The sequence below is a fragment of the Thermobia domestica genome, chromosome 8 (genome assembly GCF_964235325.1).
Source record: "Thermobia domestica chromosome 8, izTheDome1.hap1.1, whole genome shotgun sequence".
Classification (NCBI taxonomy): domain Eukaryota; kingdom Metazoa; phylum Arthropoda; class Insecta; order Zygentoma; family Lepismatidae; genus Thermobia; species Thermobia domestica.
Genome location: NC_137461.1, coordinates 258890705 through 258916058, shown reverse-complemented (window position 1 = coordinate 258916058; position 25354 = coordinate 258890705). Strand labels below are relative to the sequence as shown.

At 38.0% G+C, this 25354-nt stretch overlaps 1 protein-coding gene across 2 annotated transcripts in view; it reads right to left on the bottom strand.

Annotated features, from left to right (window-relative positions):
- Positions 1–25354, bottom strand: part of SiaT (beta-galactoside-a-2,6-sialyltransferase) — a 55892-nt gene that overhangs the window by 6318 nt on the left and 24220 nt on the right. Inside the window, exons 3-4 of one of the 2 annotated variants that reach the window (XM_081769665.1) lie at positions 23719–23918; positions 10381–10559 (exon numbers count right to left, since the gene is read on the bottom strand). In XM_081769665.1, coding sequence (XP_081625791.1) covers positions 10381–10559; positions 23719–23918 — 379 coding nt within the window. Of the gene's footprint in view, positions 1–10252; positions 10560–23718; positions 23919–25354 lie in introns of those variants that run through there. The other variant, XM_081769664.1, reaches the window with a different exon arrangement.

The window sequence follows — 25354 nt, the reverse complement described above, 5'->3', positions numbered from 1 at the left end:
TTATTGCAGTTTAACCTCCCATGATTATGACCATTAGGCTAAGACAGACGATGATTAAGGCAAGTAAATGATGATGTAAAAAATGGTGCGATGAGAATGTGGGAGGAAACAGGAGTACCTCGAGAAAACCCACAGACACGATGTTGCCTATCAGAAACTTACTTAACCGGGGATCGAACCAATGACCCCACATACCAGAGGTAAGCGCTCTACCACTGAGCCACACCATGCGCCCCATTTCGTAACTGAAACTTCGACGTTTGGATTAGTTGCATTGATATGTAGTTGACAGTTTCACGATAATTTTTATCATAAAACGACTTGGTCTGCTATCACCACAAACGACAAGTACTATTTGTATACAACCTGTTCAGTGATAATATTTTGTCCAAAATTGCTTTACGTCTCTTATATGTGACAGAGACGTTCGCGAACTCACTTCCGATATTTGTGGTACATGGTTCGACTTCATTCACTTAGCATCAAGGTGATTCCGTTATTGGATATGTTAACCACTTATTAAAAACACGCTTTTTAAAGAAGTTTGGTTCACTAAAATTCCTTTATATATGAGGGTTAAATCGTAAACCATGGCAACTACATTTTTTTCCTTTCAAATAGAACATAACAGGACAGATTGAAGATACACGCTGGAAAGTCTATGGCATGGACCAGAAAAAGGTTGGATGGAGGAGGCTCTCTTGCAGAACAAGCGAACACAGGCAACTGAACAACATTGGTTTATAATCATATAACGTTTACTCCATAGGATGGTGATCCAGATAGAGCAAGCATTATATTTGATAGTCGTAAATAGGACGTTTGCTCGAGCGTTGACGATGAAACAAGTTATCCGAAGAAAGCTCCTTTCAACGCCAGTCGCACATAAGCAAAAATTCTACGTACAACTTTTAGAGACACAAAAATTCAGCATCGTAGAATTTTGGAAAATTAACAAATTACACAAATAAATAAAAAGTAAATTTTGCACCATGTACTCAATAGACAGCCATGAGGCGTAGGAGATGACATGCACAATCGCAGAAAACACTCGTCAATCGATTTGAAAATTTTAATAATAGGTTAATAATACTTACAAATCCGATGTGGGATATCGGTTACAATACTGAATTTACATGGATTGTATGTAAATAACTAAATAGGCGAAGATACTTGGAAGTTACATTTTTATACTTTATTTCTGTGCAGCGTTATGCTAGAAGCTGTCCTTTTAGTTGCTTTCGCGCGCCGAATAGTTTTTTCTCCCGCTAAATCTCTTCAGCTCTCGCTGTTCGCGTGGGTTTCACGCGTTAAATGACGTAAGAGCAGACAGAGCTGTGATTGGCTGAAAAAGTGTTGATCAAGGTCACAACGCCCACATGCATCTTCGGAGTGAGAGAACACACACACACATACACATCGTCTGCTAAGATGCGCTAGTCCTTTTAAATTAAAAAGAGAATTAAACTGCTTGAACTGCACATTGCCAAAATAATGAATAAATGAGTTTATGACAAATGGCACCCGAACAGTTGATAGGTAAAGTTCTGATGAGATACGTTTATCCTAAGAACCCTGGCAACACTTATAGTTTGTGTCTGCATATGACGAGGACACACTGTAAGTTGTTGAAGCACTCTTCACTTGGGCCATAGTTCACATTAACGCTTGGTTAACACTGCACTCATTAAAATAAAATGTTTATTCAATCCACAAATATGTAATATATCAATGAATGCATAAAAATATTTATTATAGTCTTATTAGTCCAAATGTAAGTTCACTCAATACTTAAAGAAATTGGATATTTAACACTTACCATAAAATATTGCAAATAATATGAATAAAATGAGAAAACACTTCAAACAATGAATTAATTTCAACCTTTAAAACACTTTCACTTTTGCAATTAATTGAACAAAACAAAAAGAAAGAATGAGTATAGATATATATATTTTTAGTTCGAATAACAACACTTCACAGTTTAGTTATAGCACACTGTTTATACTTTACTATCTGCACACGTCACACTGTCCATGTTGTCCACTATTCACAATCTACACCATGCTCCAGAACAATGTCCAGTCCATAGGCCAGCCTCTTCGTTCATTCTCTTCCCTTGAATGAACACTCGGCAATTAAATCTTCTGCTCCTATCCTCTTCCCATTGGATAGGGCTAGGTCCATCGGTGGAAGTTCTAGAAGGTCTCTGCATGCTATAGTCCCCTATACAGGACTATTTTTCAAAATTCGGCGCCAATATGAAGATGCATGGAATACTGTAACTTATTGCGTATAAACTTATTTAACGTATAAATTGCATCTTTCTTCCCTTTTTTATTTTTATTTTATTTTATTTTATTTTTTTATTTTTTTTAATTTTTTATTTTATTTTATTTTTTTTTTTTGACTTAAAATATGCGGCATTTATTTCTGCTGCATTCATGTTACGTGGAAGTGAATAGAATGTGTGTTCTTCTTATTGTTTGGACCTACGTGTGTTCTTCCTTGTGTTGTATTCTTCGTGTATGGATATCAAGTGTATGTTTTTACGTGTTACATGTAATTACTATAATAAGGTTAAAATAACATAATTATGGTTAAAAGGAAGTTGACTTGGGATGGGTTAACAAAAGAAATGTAAGTATTTCTTCTTTCATTCTTCTTTTTTTCAAATCACTTCACGAGCATAAACTACGACAAGCACGTCCCAATCCTCAACGCCTTCGTGCAACTTCATCAAATAAGTACATGGTACACGATAAATTAATATTGAAATATACTTATATAGGACATGATGCTGAATAAAATATATATATAGATAATATAATAAGCCTATAGATATAACCTTAATGATGACTATTACATGAATACTATAATGAAGAGTGAAATAAACCAATATAAGCTCGAATGATGGAGAATTATATTGAGGCGAAGTCAGATGTCTACAGATGCCAACCTGTATCCATCTTAGGGATGGTCTGACGACTAAATGAAGAAGAGCCAACCCACAAAAACCATATAAACCTACCCACTATAAGTACGACCACGAAGACACACAGAGATGTGGTTACAAACAAGTTATACTAAGGAAACCCCATAGAATTTTATAGAAGACAAAAAGAAAACGATGCACATGAAATTCATGGCGAAATGTGGTCGTAGGTCTTAAAGTAAAACTTTAATGTTGTTCCAATAACAACAAAAGGAATACTCTAACAAACGTGTATATTACTCTAATATCTCCTGAAATATCTCTAAATTCAAATTGACTTCTTCGAAGTTCTAATGGTAATACTTCTCTAATAAACTCAACAACTTTCGCTCATCTAAATAACCATGTCGTACATACCACAAAATATTTTCGTCGACAAAACTAGAATGTACTCTCACTTCTTGATCTTCATTATTGATATTACACAATTGATCTTCTTTACTTTCCTCTTTTTCTTCGTTCATGTAATCTCCGTTGGCTTCCTTTTCGGCTCTCTCTAAAATGTCATTGAACTGCTCTTCATCCACATGCTTCTTCAGAATTTCTAGCCACTTTTTCCTAGTAGCTGGAGTTGGTCTCCACAGCTTCATTCTAGAAACATTCTGAAATCCTATATATCTGCCACTTTGCGGATCTAATACTTCAAACACATTTTCACCAACTTGTTTCCACAGTAAGTAAGGTCCACGGTACACTTCACACAGTTTGGCTATACGTTTGTCTACCAAGCTACTAATATTATACTGACGTAAGAAAACTAAGTCACCTTCACACAAAGTTCTTCGAGCTCTCTGATGAACGTTCAACTTTTCGTTTCGTTGCTGAATGATTTTCTTTCGCCGTAAGTCAGCCATTATTAATTTTCCATTCCAATCTATACCTTCTTGCTCATCGACTGTTTCGTTGTTTTTCACAATTCCAAAATGTGACAATGTAAATTCTTCTGGCTTAATGTTAAGATGTAATTCTGCAGGCGCTATTCCCAAACTGGCACTAATAGTATAGTTCAACAACAAACAAGCTTGCACAATATATTCTGGCCATGAGGAATGAGAATCGCGGCACAACACACGCAAAATTCTCTCTAAATCAGCGTGGAATCTTTCAATAACATTTCCTTGTGCGTGATAAGGCGTAGTATAATGTATTTTGATGTTATATGCTTCCATAGCTTGTACGAATTCCTTGCCAATAAACTGTGGTCCATTATCTACTAAGATGTTCATAAAAATACCAAGATGAAGCATGTATGCAGACCTCACAATCAAGAATGTACGATTTAATGTCACTACGCATGGTTTTCCAATAAAACATACGGGAAATGATATTAAACACTTTCATAAATCCAAAGTGACCGTAATGATCATGGTAGCCAATTAAAATATTTTTCACTAAACATGGAGGTACACACAATTTTAATCTGTCTGGGAAGTGAAAATCTCTCACCATCAAAATACCATTTTCCAAAGTGTAATTTTGTTTCCAATTTCGAGCACTACTACGAAAAGAATTCTTATTTGCATTGCTTTCACTTTCACTTATATTACCTTGTAAATAACTAATAATAGGACGGTACTCGTCACATTCCCATTGTAATTTCGCAATTGTGGACGGATCTAAATCGAACACTTCTGATTGAACAGCCTGTATAGGATTCACATTCACCATTAGATCTTCCTGTGTTGGTAACATACGAGATAAACAATCACTTAGTGTGTTAGTCTTGCCTTTGATGAATTCTATTTCATAATCGTAAGATTGAAGTTCAAGAGACCACCTCATCAGTCTTGCATTCCAATTACGCATACGTTTTAACTGCACTAAGCTTTTATGATCTGTTCGTATGTATATTTTCGCTCCTTTGAGCCAAACATGCCACTTACGAATACACCACACAAATGCAAGACACTCAAGCTCAATTATGGCATAGTTCTGTTCGTGTTTATTAAGAGTACGGCTTGCATATTCTAATACACACTTCTCACCGTCAATAATTTGATAACACACACAAGCCAACCCGAGTTTGCTTGCATCACTTTCGAGATAAAACGGCTTATCGAACTGTGGATGGTGTAACTTAACATCTTTCACTAATTCAGCCTTTAATGAATCAAATGCCTTTTGGTGTTCTTCTTCCCACCTCCATTTCTTTTTCTTTCCTAAAAGTTCATAAAGGGGTTTAGCAATAACAGCATGACCTTTGATTGTTCGCGAATGCCACTGCACAGCACCAAGAAATGAGCGTAACATTTTTAAATTTTTGGGCACTGGTAACTTCTCGATTGCTTCAGCTGATTTCGGATCCTTTCGTATACCTTCTGCAGATACGTAATAGCCTAAATAGTTAATTTCACTTACACCAAAAATGCACTTCGACAAATTTAGCGTCATGTTCGCATCACTTAACAAACTAAGCACTTCATCTAACTGCTGTAAGAATTCTGGTACGCTTGTACAACCAAGAGCTACATCGTCCATATACCTGACTAATTTCTCTTGTAGCGGTAAAGGGAACACTTTATTCAAGCACAATTGCAGTACAGACGATCCATTTTTCACACCGAACACCATGCGTGTGTACTCATATAACGTTCCTTCAAACAAGAAGGCTAAGTATGGCATAGAATCTTCTGTAATTCCACATTGTTGATACGAACTAGTAAAATCAAGAGTACCTAGCACACGTTTTCCACTAAATTTAGCAAAGAGGTCGGACAACTTTTCTACACGCAGAGCTGGATTCTTAATGTGCACATTTAATGCTCTACAATCTGTTACTATTCTCAACGCTCCACTCTTTTTCAATACTACGTGCAACGGTAATAGATGACATGATGAACTAGGTCTAATTACACCCCACTTTAACAATTTTCGGATCTCTTCACGCACTCCTTCCTTATATTTGTGCGGAATATCATAAGGACGAGCAACAATGGGTTCATTTGTATCCACTTCTAATCGGTACTGAAATTTATTACACAGGCCAGGAAAACGGGCGAACACTTTCCTATGTTTCATTAACAACTGAAATAATTCCTCTTTCTCGTTTCCACTAAACAGCGTAGCGCGTGTAACTGCATCCCTTATTTCATCTACTGTGAAATATAGATCCGGTGGGAAGTCCTCCACTAAGTCACTAGCTTCAATTTTCTCTAAAGGCTCGGCGCACCCACTGCGGAACACATTCACAGTTCTCGCATAAAAATCATTAAGGTCCCTTATCTCGGACAACACAACAATAGGGGCTACCTTGCACTTAATTCCACTTACATTAGCTACAATGACATTTTCACTATTTCTCTGTATTAAAGGCACTTCACCACTAATTCCTTGAAATTCAACACGCAAGTTACTTCGCTTAAAATCAATGACACTGTTTAATTTCTCAAGAAGGTTTGCACCGAGTATTACGTCTTCGTGCAGTTCTGGTAACACAAGAAACTCAACTGGCACTTCCACATTTTCAATTCGTACCGGTAAAATAACCTTTCCTTTCACGTTCTTTTTCTTTCTTCCAAGAAAATCGCACAAAACGATATGCTCTCCTTTTTGCAAATGCACATTTGCTACACACTTTGTTACTTCTCGAAAAATATTATACCGTAATAGGCACAATTCTGATCCACTATCTAATAGACAAATTTTGGGTTGATCGTTTAACAAAATTTTTACTCTCATTGTATTATGACCTAATTCACATTTGATTACTTCTTCTTCATTATCATTACTTATATCATCTTCTGCTTGTAAATCTTCTTCGTTGCACATATGTGGAAAAGTAATCCGGTTTACACTACTGAAATCCCTCCCCTTTGCAGCGACCAAGTGGGAGGGCGCTACTAGTTTAAAGGCACAGAACTCTGCGGATAAAAACCACTTTGTTGGTATGGAAATTGACGTTGCTGATTGTTCCCACTGTTCACATTAGGACCTCTATTAAACGTTGGAAACCAATTATTATTTTGATTCGGACTACCCTGAGAAGTCGACGTACCACTTTGATTTTCGTTTGCCCTTGCGCCTTGCGTTTCATTTCGATTTTCATTTGCACTCGTGTTTTGTCGGCCATTACCTTGCGACTGATTACCACCGTTCGAATTATTATTATTTCTGTTAAAATTACCTCGCCGCCCACGTCTATGAAATTTCCTTTTCCATCCCTGTTTGAAATTCGGACGTGCACTATTATCACTACTCACTTCACTACCGTGTTCTACTTTTACATTATTCACGCTAACACCGGCACCACCTTGCTGTTTTTGTTTATTACGCTGATTGTCGTACATATTAGTAATTCCTGACAATCCTTCGATGGACTGCACACTCGCAAGGAACTGATTTATGTTATCAGGCATAGAACCCATCATAGCTAATTGGTACCGCTTGGGCAGGAGAGTGATGATGTGTGACAACGTAATGGTTGGATTTTCATACTCTTCCAAAGCTTGAATTTGACTAAAGCGCTCTGTTACAAAATCAACAACACTACTATAACGTTTTGGGTCAAACGGAATAGAACGCAAGTTACGCAGACGTGTGGCTTTCACTAAAGGATTCTCAAATGCATTCTGAAACTCTATCACAAATTCTTGAAAAGTTTGACATTTCTTACCGTGTAAATCGTACCACTTAAGTGCACTGTCTTTAAGAATCAAGGGCATGATCGTCAAATATTCACTTTGAGGCACTCCGGCGAACGACATTTCTCTACCGAAATTTTCTAAAAATGCACTTGCACTTTCCTTCATCATATCACCTGAAAATGTAGAGAGTTGCTTAATGTCTGCTAATCGCAATGAACAACGCCTTGCATTCGCTTCACTATTTCTTACACGCTTAATACGCGGACTTTCTCTTTCAGTTTTGATTCTTGACACGGTTCTTCTTATTACGTCACTTTCCACCTCTGTATCGGACGCCGTTTGAGACTCACTGCTCGATTTTCTCTCGCGCTTCACACTGTGCACGGAACCTGTGTTTCTTTGTGACATATTACTTCCAGTATCATGGTGCTCGTTTGCTAATTCTATACGCTGCACACGCTCTGATAATCGCTCTACATCTTGCTTGGTTTGTTCACTTAACTCACTGGCGCGAAGACATGTTTCAAAACACTGCTGGTTAAATTTACTCTGTTCGTGGCACACTTGAATACACTCTTGCACTGCTATACCGTATTCACTTTGTTTGGTCTCGCACTTCTGAACTCTACTTTCACGGTACTTGTCGAGACTTTCGACCAAACGCAACCTTTTCTCATAATCATCCACTTTATTGCAACATTCACTTAATTGACGTTGTTGGTCGTTTACTTGGCGCGTATTTTCTTCAACTGTGCCCCGTATATCATGCACTGCATCGGCTAATTCACGTACACTTCTACGTATGTCTTCACTCGTATTAAAACACTTTAATTCCACTGCTTCAATTCGTTCTATCAATTCCTGCCGCACTGCACTAATACACGCATTCAAATTTTTAATTTCACTCTGCATGGTAACATTCACATTATTAATTTCACCTGACAAATCATCTTTCATTTTCTGTTGGTTTACATTTATTGCCTCAACACTTTCACTCACACGTTTTTGATTATCACTCAATTCATTTTGGCTCTCATTCAACTTATTTTGATTTTCTTTAATTTCGTTAATTGATGCATTCAGTTCTCTCTGCATCACTAAGAGAACTGTTCTAAGATCACCCTCGGCCATGATGTTGCAAATATAACAAACTCGCTAACACAAATAATTGACTAATTTCTGCAAAAATCTAAGAATGCAAATAATAAAAATATTCTAATTTAGACTGGATTTAGGCTTCAATATAGAAGGATGAATGCACTGGACAAGGATACAATGACACGAATTTCATGTACTATTAACTCTCTGAGATGGCGGCAAAATTACGCAGCAAGTTTTGAACATCATAAATACCTAGGCCTATGTTCGTAAACACAAAAACTGAACATTTATACAAAAAGAAAGGTTTCTGCTTCGATAAATATATCCCGGCACCATTTTATAACGTTTACTCCATAGGATGGTGATCCAGATAGAGCAAGCATTATATTTGATAGTCGTAAATAGGACGTTTGCTCGAGCGTTGACGATGAAACAAGTTATCCGAAGAAAGCTCCTTTCAACGCCAGTCGCACATAAGCAAAAATTCTACGTACAACTTTTAGAGACACAAAAATTCAGCATCGTAGAATTTTGGAAAATTAACAAATTACACAAATAAATAAAAAGTAAATTTTGCACCATGTACTCAATAGACAGCCATGAGGCGTAGGAGATGACATGCACAATCGCAGAAAACACTCGTCAATCGATTTGAAAATTTTAATAATAGGTTAATAATACTTACAAATCCGATGTGGGATATCGGTTACAATACTGAATTTACATGGATTGTATGTAAATAACTAAATAGGCGAAGATACTTGGAAGTTACATTTTTATACTTTATTTCTGTGCAGCGTTATGCTAGAAGCTGTCCTTTTAGTTGCTTTCGCGCGCCGAATAGTTTTTTCTCCCGCTAAATCTCTTCAGCTCTCGCTGTTCGCGTGGGTTTCACGCGTTAAATGACGTAAGAGCAGACAGAGCTGTGATTGGCTGAAAAAGTGTTGATCAAGGTCACAACGCCCACATGCATCTTCGGAGTGAGAGAACACACACACACATACACATCGTCTGCTAAGATGCGCTAGTCCTTTTAAATTAAAAAGAGAATTAAACTGCTTGAACTGCACATTGCCAAAATAATGAATAAATGAGTTTATGACAATCATATGAGCAACGGTTACACAAAATTTACAATAGTACACAGTGTCCCCACCGGTCGACCGAGTGTCCCCACTGGGGATTGAACCCGGGACCGCTCGCATCAAAGATGAGAGTGTTAGCAACTACACTATGCAGGGCCGCCCTTTTGGGATGGAATTACAATCTATATCGATTCGCTATATCGATGTTAGCTTTTTGCTAAAATATAATTTTACTGCTAACGCAACACAAAGAGCTACACATCCGGAGATCCTTTCTCTCTTATTTCTTTGTTTTCTTCTCCTTTCATAACGTTTATGTCAATTATCTTCACAAATCTCTTGTACTCTTTATAGTTTCCACGCAATGAAAAAGGGAAACAAAGAAATACAGCAACTGTAAGCAAAAGAAAAAATACTTATATCACCTATGAGCTTTATTTGGGGACATAAGCTGCAACTTTCTCAGCGCCTAATGTGCATGCAAATAACTTCACTGAGTGGCAATCCAATTTTACAGGCTGTACAAAGATTTAATATAACAATCTTCCTTGTTCTGTTATAAATTTTAATAGTTCTATTGTATTAAAAACAATTATTATATTTTTATCTTAAATACTTACCTAAGAAGCCTGATGATGGGGGATTTTTTCGTATTCTGACAGGAATGTGTCCTTGAATAAAATCCCATAAATTCCACTGAGTTCTTGGATCAAGAATGTAGAAGGGCTGATTAGGATACAATACCCTGTGATGAAAGTAGGTTGTGAACAGATTGAAATCAGGATGGCTGTACCACTGAAAACAAATAAAAAATTGTGCACTCATTAGTGGACTCTTCTTCAAAATTGCAGTTATATATACAGTTGTAACAAATGATCTCTGAAGTGAGAATGAAAAATGAATTACTTACTAGCAAATAGTTCAATATAATCACACAATAAAATGATACAATATAAGCTCTCTCGCTAAATTTCGTCTGATAGAAAAGGAGAAAAAGATACAGAAAAAGAAATGAAAAATTGGAGAAAAGAAGACTTAATGGGAAGAGGTTCAGGTGGGGGGGAAGTGTTGCAATGCAGTCACACTATTCTGTAATTTATTTATTTATTTATTTATTTTTCTCATTTTCCCTTACGTATGGGATAAAGTATTAAGCGAAAGTGCTGAAAGTGTATTTTTCTAGTGTGTGTGCTTATGTTTCAGCTGTGAGCTATACCATCAAATTTTAAGAGGTGATTACTTACTTACTTACTTACTTACTTACTTACTTACTTACGTACTTAGTTACTTATTTACTTGCTTGCTTACTTGCTTACTTACTCACACGAACTCAATCTCTCTCTTTCTCTCTCTCTCTCTCACTCACACACACACAAACTGTGGGGAAAAGTGCATGGCTTCAGAGCTAGGGTCGTCCAAAAAACGTGTAATAAATAAATTGCAACACGCATTATTTCGAACACAAGGAATCGTGGAGTGGCGGTTTATACGAACGAAAGGAAGTCACACGTACGGCATCCAAAAATGCATATTGCAATATTTGGTAGAGTGTAATAAAAAGTCTGGAAGCCCTTCACCGTTTTATTATAAAAATAGTGTCTTAAAAAATTTACAAAGTTCTTGTAAATAATACTAAGTTTATCAGATGTTATCCAGTGTGGAGACGAAACTTCAGCAGATGAAAAGTGGCTTCAGATTCAAAAGATAAAATGTCCTAGCCCACAACTACAGTGATTCAAAGGATATCTCCCTTACTCATCGCAGTTTCAGGAGATAGTGTAGTTAACGATTACCCCTTTACTCATCGCAACCTTTGGAGTAGGTAGTTATAGGGATACCCCTTTGCCCATAGCGGCTTCGGGAGTTGGGATTTAAGGAAATCTCTGTAACCCAAGGCGGTTTCGGAAGATAGTTTAGAAAGGTTGGCGCTTAGTACTGGAATTGATGCTTTTATCTACTTGAGGTCTTCTTTTATGGGTGTTCTCTGAAGGGGAGGTCCGTGAGGAGAGAGTCGGCCGTCTTCGGTTTCCTTTCGAAATAACTTCGTGTCTTTCCGGTATCCTCCTTTCATCGTTTGGTGGTGATTATGTTTTGAACACAATAACACGTGTCTGTGGTTGAAACATGTGTTTATAGTAGTTGCTACACGTGAGGGTATGGAACCTTACAAGCTCCACACCAGGAAAAAAAATAATCCCCCAGAATTACTTTAACATACTGGAAGCATTATTGTGTCGTAGTATAGTATGTGTACAGAAAGAAATTCTGTTTTTGTAATTTGTTATTGGTTTGAAACGAGCAACTGACAAATCAATTTGTTGAAATACAAGTTTGTTGGCAGTAATAGTAGAGGTAGGCATTGCTTCGAACACGAGGAACCGTGGATTGGTGGTTCATGTGAACGAAAGGAAGTAATGCATACGCCATCCAAAAATGCATACTTATTAACCCTCACACTACCAATGGGGGAGGGGGTATTTTGTGCCCACCAAAGTATTTTTTTTAATTACTCTTCTATAAAATTGTGAAAAAATATGTTATTGCTAAACATGTTTAGCTAAAGCGCATACGTTATGATGATGCAAATTGAACGTTAATGTATCTCATAAATTTGATATTTTACTTCCCAGTTAGTAGGGATGTGCCTGACATTTAGAAGTGTCACTTCTAGATGACACTATAATAAACAGCTGTTCTCACCTTTTCCGAATTTGGCTGTTAGTCTTATCTCGTGTACTGTACGCTTTAGTCATTGTAGATTTTTTTGAGACTTTCACGTAAGTGCGTCTCATAAATTTGTTATTTTTTTGCTGGTGGACATAAAGTACCCCTTCGTTGGTAGATGTGACTGATATTTAGAAATGTCACTTCTAGATGGCAGCATAATAAACAGTAGTTAGTCTTATCCATATACTGTTCACTTGAGTCTCAGATTTTTGTGAGAGTTTCTAATTTATTTCTTTTGTGAGATATATTTTATTTTAACACGAGGGTACAAAATACCTCCTCTTGGTAGTCCGCGTTACACAAACTACCTAGATAGTGCGAGAGTTAATGAGAATGATGCGCAAGGACATAATTCTCCGACATGTTGCAATGCCCAGATATGCACAGTGAGTCCAAAGTAGACCAAAAGTAATCCTTGACAGCAATTATCACATCAACAGAAGATCGGAAGTGTTACGAACAGCTAGCTCCGCGTTTCCTAATGTCTGGAATAACGTGTGCTGCGATACAACTTTCTACGCTTTGGGTGACCCCCAGCTCCGAAACTATGCACTTTTCCCAAATACCCACATGAACTTTTTTTTTCTTATTTTGATATGAGGAATAATCTTTTAAAGTTTATCAGTATAATTCATTAACACACTATATACATCTCTCTCTCTCTCTCTCTCTATATATATATATATATATATATACACGAGGGTTGGGGCAAAAGTCATGGCAACTATTTTTTTTCTTCCAGATATGTGAGTGGATCACAAACTTACATATGTCGTGTGGAAGTTCTGCAGGCATAGTGTGTATGCAGAACAACAGATGGCTCTGTGATAGCTGGTAGTAGCACAGCGAGGACTGTGAAATCAGTCAGTTGGTGAGTGTCGTGCGAAATGCAAGTAACCCGTGTTGAGCAGCGCTCTTACATCAAAATAGCCGTTCTCCGAGGGAGAAATGCGATGGAATGTCACAGTGAATTAGTGGAAGCCCTTTGGAATAATGCCCTACCATACCGGACAGTAGCACGGTGGGTAGGAAAGTTTCAGCAAGGACGCGTGTCAACCAGTGATGAGCAACGTTCGGAACGACCTGTCAGTGTGCGGACCGACGTGGCACGTGTTGTCATCGATCAGCTCCTGGATGAAGACAGACAATGGATGCTACTGGAGTTGGCGGAGGCAAGTGGCATCGAGAAAAAGGACCGTCCACAGGATATTGCGTAATGAGCTGCAACTACGCAAAATCGCATCGGGGTGGGTACCGCATGCACTGACGGAAGTTCAAATGTAGATGCGCTATGCAATATGCTCCGACCACCTTGCACGTTGGCAACAGGACGGCGATCAATTCTTGTCACGAATAATCCCCATCGATGAATTTTAGGCCAGGGCATACGAACCAGAACTGAAACGTCAGTCCGCGGAGTGGTGACATGTTGGATCACCAAGGAGGCAGAAGTTCCGTCAGAATCCTTCCCCAGTCAAATTGATGGTGATCGTCGCGTATGACGTCAGGGGTGTCATTGTTTGCCACTTTGTTCCACATGGCAGAACAGTGACCGCACAGTACTACAGGGACTTCCTGGTGCGACAGGTACGACGTGGCGCTCGAGAAAAACGTCCGTATCTTGTGGACAGTGCAATAACCCTGCACAATAATGCAAAACCACATAAAGCAGAGTGTGTAGGGGAGCTACTGCGATGTTGGGGATGGGAAGAATTGGAGCACCCACCGTACTCTCCTGACATTTCGTCCTGTTACTTTGATCTCATTCGAAAGATTAAGGAACCACTACGTGGTAGGCGGTTTGCAACACGCGAGGACATTGCTAATGCTGTGCGCGAACAATTGACCCGATTCACACATAGCGCGGCAAATGCTGAGGAGGATGATATTCAGCGCCTCCCACATTGTTGGCAAAGTCTGATTCAAGTAGCAGGGAACTACTTTGAGGGTTTTTAGGCCCAGATTTGTCATGTCAAAAGTATGCGTACTGTGTTGTCAATCTTTTGCACCGTGAAGGCCATATTGCCCTGTATACTACCGTAATAAATTAGTGTGTTACGATATTTCAGTGCTATTCATTTCCACATGTATAGTTAACACCTTGCCCTTTCGTCTGTATATCTCACATTTTCCAACCGGACTGGTATCTTCAAGAAAAAAAATAGTTGCCATGACTTTTGCCCCAACCCTCGTATATATACGCAGAAATAACACCAAAAAACTATAGGAAATGAATTATCACAAGGTACCATTTAAAAAAATTATACACCAACATGGGTGCACAAATGTATCATTTTGAAGTTGCAATCCTCCAAAAACTGGATGAAACGTAACGAAAAGGATCGTACATCAAAACGAAATGTCAGATAACGGTTGGCTAAGAGAAAGTAGTGATTATTTTAAGCCTAGCTTTCATTAATGTACCAGTGAATATGGAAGTGTGCAAGTTTTCAGTTTTTGATCTCTGAATTATCGTTTCTAGAAGATCATGAACTTTCTTCCTTCTATGCTTCAAGGTAATCCTATCACCACCCATGCCCCCATATCTGCTGGTATTGATAATATCTAAGCTCAAAATAATCACTACGTTCTTTTACCCGACCTTGATCCCACATTTCTTTCTCGAGTTACGACCCTTTATTTTATCGTTTCCATAATTTTCGAATTGCCATAGCCCCGAAATGACGCATTTCGTTCATTATTATTTTTTATTGTCTCAAGTGAAGATTCAATTCTCCGAGTGCTTTGTTGTTTCCGAAGGATGAATACTAGGGTATCTTAGAAATCCTTAATTCTCCAATATTACTGTATTTCTTTCATATTATTTTCGTCGAAGGTAAAATACATTTAAAATACGTCATAAATTTAAAATGTCAAATTACACAAGGAGAAAAATAATGTTTTCAATAAGATACTTAATATATAATTCTACACCACAGTTTGAAACCCAACTGCGTTTTTCTTCTCAGTGAATTTTCAGACATTATTATATCCTTTTTCTAAAAATATACTGTATATAGAGAGCAAATATACAAAATTGATAGAAAAGAGCTCACTCAAATAAAATGTAAAGATACAATACAGAACATTCTTCAATGTAAATACGTCCCTGGTATGTAGTTTACTTGGGTCAGTTAGGCATCAAAATTAATGATTCATATGTTTTCGTTTTTATCTGTATTGTATATTATGATCTTATGTAACATATTCACTGTACTAATTTTATGATTTGTTCAAATAAATGTTTTGACAATTCAGACTGTGTATCATCACCATAGTTTTTTTAAGTGATTTTTTATATAATGTTCTTCAAGGTTGACTGCCATGAACACCATATGTGGTGCTCACCTTATTTTTCTGTGGGGCCATGAGCACCATATATGATGCTCATGCTTGATATCATAAATTACTAACCTATTCAGGTTCTTGAGCATCATATATGATGCTCATTGTCTCAAATTACTGAGAGGCCATGAGCATGACATATGGTGCTCGGCTCCCATTGGTACATTTTTAGGAGAAGCAAAATATCGCGACAAAAATGTGACATGACTATCCATAATTGAGGCAAAGGTAAGAAGAAATTTATGGCCTCCTGGGACCAGTACCCTCAAATCACCTTGGCAGTCAACCTGTTAAGTGAAACTTTTGCGACTGGAGAGCGAGTCGAAACCGAGTCTCCGGCTCACGATGTCGGTGCACTAAACGCTACGTTACCCAGTTCTCTCCTTGGCGAATCACAGTGTTTTTAACTCTTGAGGTTTCTAACAAGCTTTTAGACTCCATGAACTGCACCACAACTCAAAATCTGTTTCGACAACCCAGTGACGATTCTTGAACGCCAATAATAATTGAATTGTATACTGTAAAATAGCCTTGTTAAGGTAGAAAGTAGAAAATATACACACGGGATTCGATTTCCCCCCACAACCTTTTATTATACAAGTTTCTGTTATAAAACAATGTGACATAGAATCACTAAGACGAATATAAAATCTAGTAAATAGTACGGTAAACAGGTGTCCCAAGGCCTACGGCAGTCAAAGGAAGGATCCCCACAAAGCTGAGTGGAAGTGAGCTAGGATTCTCAGTGCTCCAGGCAACCAAAGAGAGGTTGGAGTTCCACAGAGCTCCAGGCAAGATAAGCAGGTAGAAAAACTACGAAGCTCCACAAAAGGTGGATGGTTGCGGTTAGGAATCTCTCAGAGTTCCACGCAAGGTAGGAGAGCAGTCATGTTCCCACAATGCTCCAAGCAAGCAGAGTGGGCAGGAGGCCTCAAAACTCCAGGCAAGCAAGGAGGCTTGAGTTAGGTTAGGAGTACATTATACTGGAGCCAAACGGCTGGTTCGATTGGAAAAACTCCATCATATTAGATTGAAAATCACCTATTTGCAACAATTTTTTTCTTTTTTCATTTTTTGGTACATTTACTCATAACTGACTTGGCCTATGACTCCGGACTCTTCAAATAATCTGTATAATAAATGATACGCTTCACGGTCCAGTCATACATTTTCCACTCTTTAAATTTCAATGGTTCGCACTTATAGAGAATATTAAAAAAATCGAAGTATCCTCCATTTATTATATAAAACCTAAATTTTATGTTACTTGACAAGCCTATATGTCTAACTTGATATTCAAAAGTAAGATCATCACACGTGCCACCACGTCCTTGTCTACAGAGTATTTTTTAAATGAAGATATGATATTTCTATATCTAATGACGTAAATTGACTGGACTAAAATTATACTTCCGAAACATCTTTTTCAAGCTGCGTGATAACCAGAAATTGTGGAATACCAATCCATTTTTTTTAAAAGATTCGTTTATATTTCTTATTTTGTAACATTCGTTTCATTCAATAATTATCTTAATATATATCCTTTGTGGCCACAGTAAATGAAAATTCGCATACCTGAAAACATCCGCAAGTAAAAAACAGCGAACTGTTTTGAGACACTCCTCATCTCTTCTTCGGTGCATCTGAAGAATGGTTCAGTTTCTAAATACACTAAGTTTTAAGGAGTTTAGTTTACTAACACTCCTTTGTATATTGTAAAACTCTCCCTGTATAGAAGTAGATAGAGCTTGGTAGAGTAATTGTAATGGAATCTTTTTACACCACCGGTTTATTATAAACAGTATTCTACAAGAGTAGTACAATAATGCAATTTCTCTAAATACAACGTAAAACAAGGGTGACCCAAGGCCCGAGCAACCAAGGGCAGGATCTCCACAGAACTCCACAGCAAGCTAGGTGAAGTGGATTAGGAATCCCTAATGCTCCGAAGTAAGCAAAGACGGGTTTGAGAAGCCACAGAACTCCGAAGCAAGCTAAGCGGGAAGAAAGGAAAAGCCTAGAGTTTGGGTTGGCTTTCTCATAGAGCTCCAGGCAAGCTAGAGGCGGAGTGACCAATCGCAAACTGATGACTGTCCATGGAATCTTCTCCGTTACATAGGTGCTCTGGACAGCAGTGGCGCTGCTACTCCCTTGTCGTCATGTGACTGTAGGTAGTACTGGTATTTTGTCGTCTGCTTCTGTAGTAATCCAACGTGAGGTGTAGTACTTCATCGTAAATACATGTGGTTGATGTTTACAAACAGGAGCACGTGTAATGTTTATAAAAAAATCAAGTAGTACACTACAATATTTATGTTGTCTGTCCGTCCGTCCAACTACGAGACACAATACCTCAAGAACTATTTTGATGGATCATCACCAAATTTGATCAGGTTGTTGAAGGTCAAAAATTACGAATTGAGTTCGTTGATGGAGGTGATATTCAAACAGGAAGTGGTTGAAATCAACCACTTCCGGTTATAACGTTAATCACCATAGAGCAAAAATTGTAATAATAGCGAGAGGATGTTTTCTGCAATCAGAGGCGGCATTTGGGGGTGGCGACTGGGGCATCCGCCCCAGGCCCCGCAATAGGATATTCTCTTGTCACAGTCAGCTCAAATATACGGGGCCTCTGCAACATTCTAATGTACCGTAGCTTAGAATTAAGTGAATACTTTGGCCAATAATACGGTGTGGTGGATTTCTTCGGAAACCAGTTTTCATAAACCAGAACTTCTTACTCAATATTTTATTTTTAGAAGCCTTAAATTCCCGAAATTTACACCATTACTATGAAAGCGTTTAGCATGATATTTTTGGTTTTAAAGTACCGTAATAATTACGCCCTTGAGTTTCGGATTAACAATGGGTCAGCAAACAAGGCGACGCTAATACCATGCACGTGACTCTAAATGGCCTTATCTCAACTTTTCTTTGTTGTCGAAATAGAGTGAGAAGTCATGTTGATTGTTGCTTTTGGGTCAGAAGAGTGGTCCTGTTGCTACGGACACCTCTGAGTCATCGCTTCTAAGAAATAGCTCCTACTGTACGCCTTGTGTAGCACCTCAGTTTGGCTTCGGAATTCGGACCGCACAGTCGTAGTGAGATGTGGATACGTAATATTATGATTAGTGCGTGAGTGTCTTCCGATTATTCGTTTATTGGGCAAAGAATAAGTGACCATCATGAGTGGCAGAGACAGAGACAAATTCCGTAAATACAAAGTGGGGCTGCGAAAGCCAAGAAACGGAAATATAAAGAAGAAGCAAAAGGAATCTTTGGACAAGTTTGTTGTAGCGGTAAAATCAGCGGATTAACACCAAAAACTTGAGAACACGGATGATGATTTGTCTGTGACTGTGAGCGACCGGTGTGATGCGACAGACCAGGTTGTGATACCAAGTTTTGCGTCCGACGAAGAAAACAAACTAGCCGGCAACAAAACTGTTTCTACGCCCTGTTGTCCCACAAGCAACAATGAAAACTTGGTGCAATTCTCTGGGGACAACGTTGTTGCAACAGACCCAGAAAGTGACCTCTCCTATGAAAGCGCGACTATTCCTCTGCACACTTCTGACATTCTTAAAACGACGAGCACACTGTTCGAGGACATATACGATCCAGGTAATTGGAAACATATTAAAAGTGAAGTGCGTGACATGTTAGTGGAGAAGGGTCCAATCAGGCTAAGTGACTGTGAATACCCAAAGGACGAAAGTAACAGACATTTTTCGAACAATTTCTTTACACGGAGGATGCCGAACGGAGAAACAGTGGATAGGCGATGGCTAAGTTATTCGAAGATCAGAGACAGAGTATTTTGCTTTCCTTGTAAGTTGTTTGGCACGACAGCTACCAGAGGCCAGTTAGCAAACGAAGGCTGCTGCGACTGGAAGCATCTTGGCGATAAACTTCAGCACCACGAAGTTTCTGTAAATCACGTTAAGTGCATGACAGCGTGGTTGGAATCAGCTCGGAGAATGTCCAATGGTAGCGCAATAGATAACATGATGCTAGAACGAATTAGAAAAGAAAAGCTGCATTGGCGCGCAGTGTTAACAAGAATTCTAGCGATTGTACAGTACCTTGCCGAAAACAACAGCGCATTTCGTGGGAGAACGGAGAAACTTTATGCGCCGAACAATGGTCAGTTTTTAGGTTTAGTTGAGATGCTGGCCAAATTCGATCCAACCATGCAAGAGCATCTCCGCCGAATTAAGAACGACGAGGCTCACGACCATTACCTCGGGCATAGGATCCAAAACGAGCTTATCAACCTGATGGCGTCAGAAGTAAAGGGGAAAATTATTGATAAAGTGAAACTTGCTAAATATTTTGCCATCATCCTTGACTGCACGCCTGATGTTGGCCACAAAGAGCAATGTCCCTAATATTGCGTTTTGTGGACGTATCAGATACGGAAGTGAAGGTGGTGGAGCACTTCATCGAATTTCTGGATGTGGACAACGCAACAGGAAAGGGGTTGTCTGAAGCTCTTCTTGCCGCACTGGCGAACCTCGGTCTGGACATCACCGATTGTCGTGGCCAGGGGTACGACAATGGTGCGAACATGAAGGGAAAATACCAAGGAGTTCAAGCGCACATTCTTCGCATGAACAGTCGAGCATTTTACACTCCGTGTGGCTGCCATACTTTGAACCTTGTTTTAGGAGACATGGCTAAATGCAACTCCCAAGCACAGACTTTTTTGGTGTCATACAAAGAATATATAAATGCTTTGCTCCCTCGGCTGAAAGGTGGAAAATTTTGGAAGAAACCGTGCCTTTCATGACTACAAAATCACTTTCAGAAACGCGGTGGGAGTGCCGCCTGAAAAGTGTGAAAGCGCTGCGTTATCAGACGAAAGAAGTCAGGAAGGCACTGTTGACTGTCGCAGATACCGCCAATGATCTGCTAGTAAAAAGTGAAGCCGAATGTCTTGCAAATTATGAGCTCGAAAGCTTCGAGTTTATTCTGAGCTTAATCATATGGTATGACATTTTATTTGCTGTGAATGCTGTCAGCAAAACTTTGCAATCAGCTGACATGCAGCTCGATGTGGCAATACAGCAAATCAAAGGCCTTGTTACTTTCTTGAGAAAGTACCGGGAAACCGGATTCTTCGATGCTATGATCGCAGCAAAGGAAATTGCGTCCGAAATGAACGTAGCTCAGAAATTCAAGGAACGAAAAGTCAGATGCAAGAAAAAACAATTCGATTATGAGGGTAACGACAAAGAAACATCTTCGCCGGAGGAGTCCTTCAGAACAGGATATTTCTTATGGATAGTGGATCAAGCACTTACCTCAATGGAAAAAAGATTCGAACAACTGGAAGAGTATGCTTCAATCTTTGGATTTCTATACAACTTGAAGGGTTTGCGGTGATTGAACGACGATTATTTGTTAAAGTGCTGCATGGATTTGGACAACATGTTACGCGCAGAAGATTCACGCGATTTGGACGGAATTGACTTGTGCGCAGAATTGAAGATTTTTCGAGAAATGCTTCCTGATAACATCAATGCCGCCCAAGCGTGTCTTCAGTACGTTTGGCCCATTCGAGATTCATTTCCCAACATCATTATTGCATACAGAATTATGTTGACAATTCCTGTGACAGTTTCCAGCGCGGAAAGAAGCTTTTTGAAGTTGAAACTTATCAAAAACTATCTACGATCAACAATGTCGCAAAGCAGCTTGTGCGGTTTAGCTATTTTGTCCATCGAAAAGGAAGTTGCCTCAACAATGGATTACGAGGACCTTATCAACGATTTTGCACAGCGAAAAGCCAGAAAAGTGGACTTCCGTCTGTGACCGTCAAAGCAGCTGCTTCGTAAGTCAGTGATAGTTTTATTATGTGTTCTAGTTTGTTGATCTTGCATGCATGTAAAATGTTTCCGAATCATTAATGTCGTAAGTTATATCGACCCCCATGCCATAAGAACCCCTTACCCTCTCAAAAATTTCACCTATGTTTCCTGGCTTCGCCTACCGAACCCTCCCGACCGGGGCCCTGCATACTACTAAGGCCGCCTCTGCTGCAATTGATTAACCGTCCCAAGAATACACTTCATCTCCATCCTTAACTCACTATTAAAACCGGAAGTGGTGAAAATCTATCATCATTTTAATCTACACAGAAGAAAAACAATAAAAGATGACGAGAAGTGGTTTATAAATCGACTTAGCAATCTAATAATAGGTAACATCATCTCTCTTAACTCTATTCAAACCGAACGTGGCAGAAAATAACCAGTTTCAGTTTTACCGTTGATCGCTACAAAATAAAAACTGTAACCGATAATGTGAAAATGTTTTCTGTAATCAACCAAGTTTCTCAAAAATATATTCCACCTTCACCCTAATCTCTACTAAAACAGGAAGCGGCAGAGACCAACTCCTTCCGGTTTTAACATTGATCGTTATAGATTAAAGATAGATAGTGAAAACTGTTTCCTGCAATCAAGCGTCCCAAGACTATATTCAATCTCCACTTTAATCTCTTTACTAAAACCAGAAGTGGCAAAAATCAATTACTTTCTATTCCAATACTGACAAAACCAAACTTCTTCAAGTGGTGTATAGGTGACATTGCTACTTGTATTAAATTGCCGTACTTTCTGAATAAATATGTGTATTTGTGTAATATTTTAAGCTAAAAAAATGTTCAACGAATATTACATCACTATCAGTTTGCTGAGTGATTCGCAGTTCAAGATCGCTTAATTGAATGTTAGTTCAAAATCTTCAATTGAGTGTTTGTTATTTATGATCATGCGCAGAAACACATCCGAAGTTTTTTTTTTCTTTCTTTCTTTTATACAACCCATAAAGTAGGAATAGGAAAAAATCTTACTATCGAACTACAAACTTATCCCATCAAGGGGAGTACCTTGAAACAGTTCACGGACTTTTAGATGTTTACAGGAGAATTTTCATTTACTGTACTAGATAGGCCTCCCATTGTATCAAATAGCAATTATCCTTAGTTGTCATTTATTAGATTAAATTATTATAACTTTTCTTTTCACTCTTCAATTAGTGTCAAGTAAAAATTCAAAATACTTGGAATGAAATGAAATGTTTCAGTTCAACATTCCAAGTTCATGCCCGTTAGGCTGAAGGAGACGATAATTAAACAGGGTATCTACTAAAATAACAAAATGAAATTTCGTGACTTTTTCGTGACCTTTTCTTTACAAAACAATAAAATTTCGTAAAATTCTCAAGAGTGAATCTCGATGAGAATCAGACCTAATATTCATGCATGCGATAGAAGCATGTTTTGCTTCCGATTTGGTAGCGCCTAAAGCCGACCATAAGCATTTTTGGTGGTGAATTGTGACGTTTTATAGAACAAAATTTTCCAGTATGTACTTACATTTGTACAGATAAAAAAATCGTGACCCAAAAGCTGAATTTCTTGACTTTCATGACCGTTTTCTGATTTCGTGACTTTTTCGTGACCGATAGACCCCTGTTAAAGCAAGTGAATAATGATAGAAGAGTTGGCGGAATGACAATGTGGGAGGAAAAGGAGTATCCCGAGAAAATCCATGTTGTCCACCACAAACTTACTTGATCGGAAATCGAACCAGGGACCCCACGCACCAGAGGTAAGTGCTCTACCACTAAGCTACCTTGCCACTCTAAAATTCAAAATACTATATACTAAGATTAATAATGATATTAATACTTTATTGTAAGCCTATAATTAAACATCTTTGAGAAAAGATAAATGAATTATGTGAAATACCAAAATAGAAAAATTTGATTAATTATTCGCGGAACATTATCTGCATAATTTAAAAAAAATAAAAAATAAATAACGACAGGAAACAGTGGGAAAGTTTTTCCAGCTGAATTTATTACTTACCTCTTCTAGCGTGGAAGAATAGTTGCTTGGATCCCAAGCAAGAAGTGTGACGTTCTGATACATTGGAGAATTTAAGAAATCGAACTTTGGCTTGGAGACTACCTGAGAATTAACAATACGAATCGTTGTCTTCATCCCCACATCCACTTCATAGCCCTTTGTGGGCGCATGGTTGAATCGTAACACTATGTCATGAGTATCTAAAAATAAAAGTAGAAAATTAAAATTTATAAGTCAGTTAACCTTCTAAGGATGAGTGTTTATGATTATGCAGATGGCATGGGTATATGGACCCGCACCAAACTATTTGCACTGGTAATCTGTCCTCCATTTGTATATAGGACAGATTATATTTTAAATGTATACTTATTCTTTAAAAAATCCTTACAAATTTTGTAGGCATCTCTGATACACCTCTCTCTTGAAGTAGTAGCTGCTATCCTTTCTGATTAACATACTTCTAAACATGTAAAACAAAATGATTCAAGTGACAAGATCGCATGTAGAACCAGAAGATTCTCTAATAAAAAAAATAAAGAAATATTGGCTGAATGGACGTTAGGAAAACAGTATTACAAGGTGTAAGTCAATTTCTAACACCTCAAACATGCACTTTTTCTCGAAATTTCATGTACCTACTGATTTCTTGCAGACAGACTCTGACGAATAGTAAAACAGAAATGATCAAGAGAAAGGACTCCAAATTGCGTGATTGCCATTTTCACTGCGTTTCATTTCATATCATTATATAATTCAACAAGATTTAATACAAAATTCTTATTATGTGTCATATCTGGTATTCCTAGGCGCAAGTATCATGTGGTTTTGTTGTAGCATTATGAATCTTATATGTTGTTTTAACTTTAAAACTTTTATATAGTAACATTCTAGTTTTCTTTTAATCTTTTGTTCACTCACTTTTTCACACATTTATTATGTTTAAAAAAATTAAAAACTATAAGTTAATAAACAGATATTATGAAAATAATAATTATTATATGATTAAAATAACAATGTCAGATATGTTTGTGATGAAAAGGTACCCCAAAACGATACGTCACATGACCCTCTATCGATTAAAAAATTTGAATCTGAATCTAAGATTGTGGACTTCAGGATGCCCACCACGATGGTACTGTACAGTAATAGATGCAGTTCTATCTCTATTACCCTAGCCAAGATATGATCTCACTTTCTCTAGCCGTTCCCAATTTGCAAGGGTCTATTACAGACATTCGCCTCATATTGTATAAAGGGACTCAAAACAGTCGCTTGAGGCATCATCTGGTGTTATTCAATTGAGCTAATTTTTCTTATGGTTACTTGGTTACTTTTGAGTGATATGGAACCATTTCACGAAGTGAGATTTAAAAAAAAAAAAAAAAAAAAAGTCGATTTTTAAGGATCACCCTAACATACACAGTTGGACCTCGATAACTCAATTTTTTTTAACATTTCCTTGAACTCTCAATTATTCAATGTTAAAATAACCTCAGTCGAATGTTTAAAAATTATAACCTCGATAACTTGAATTTTAAGAGTTTCACAATCATATTTAAAAATTTCCGTAATTCGAACTTTCGTATCTGCGAACCTCTACAAGTCGAAGTTTACCTCTATAATTTTAATTTCTCTC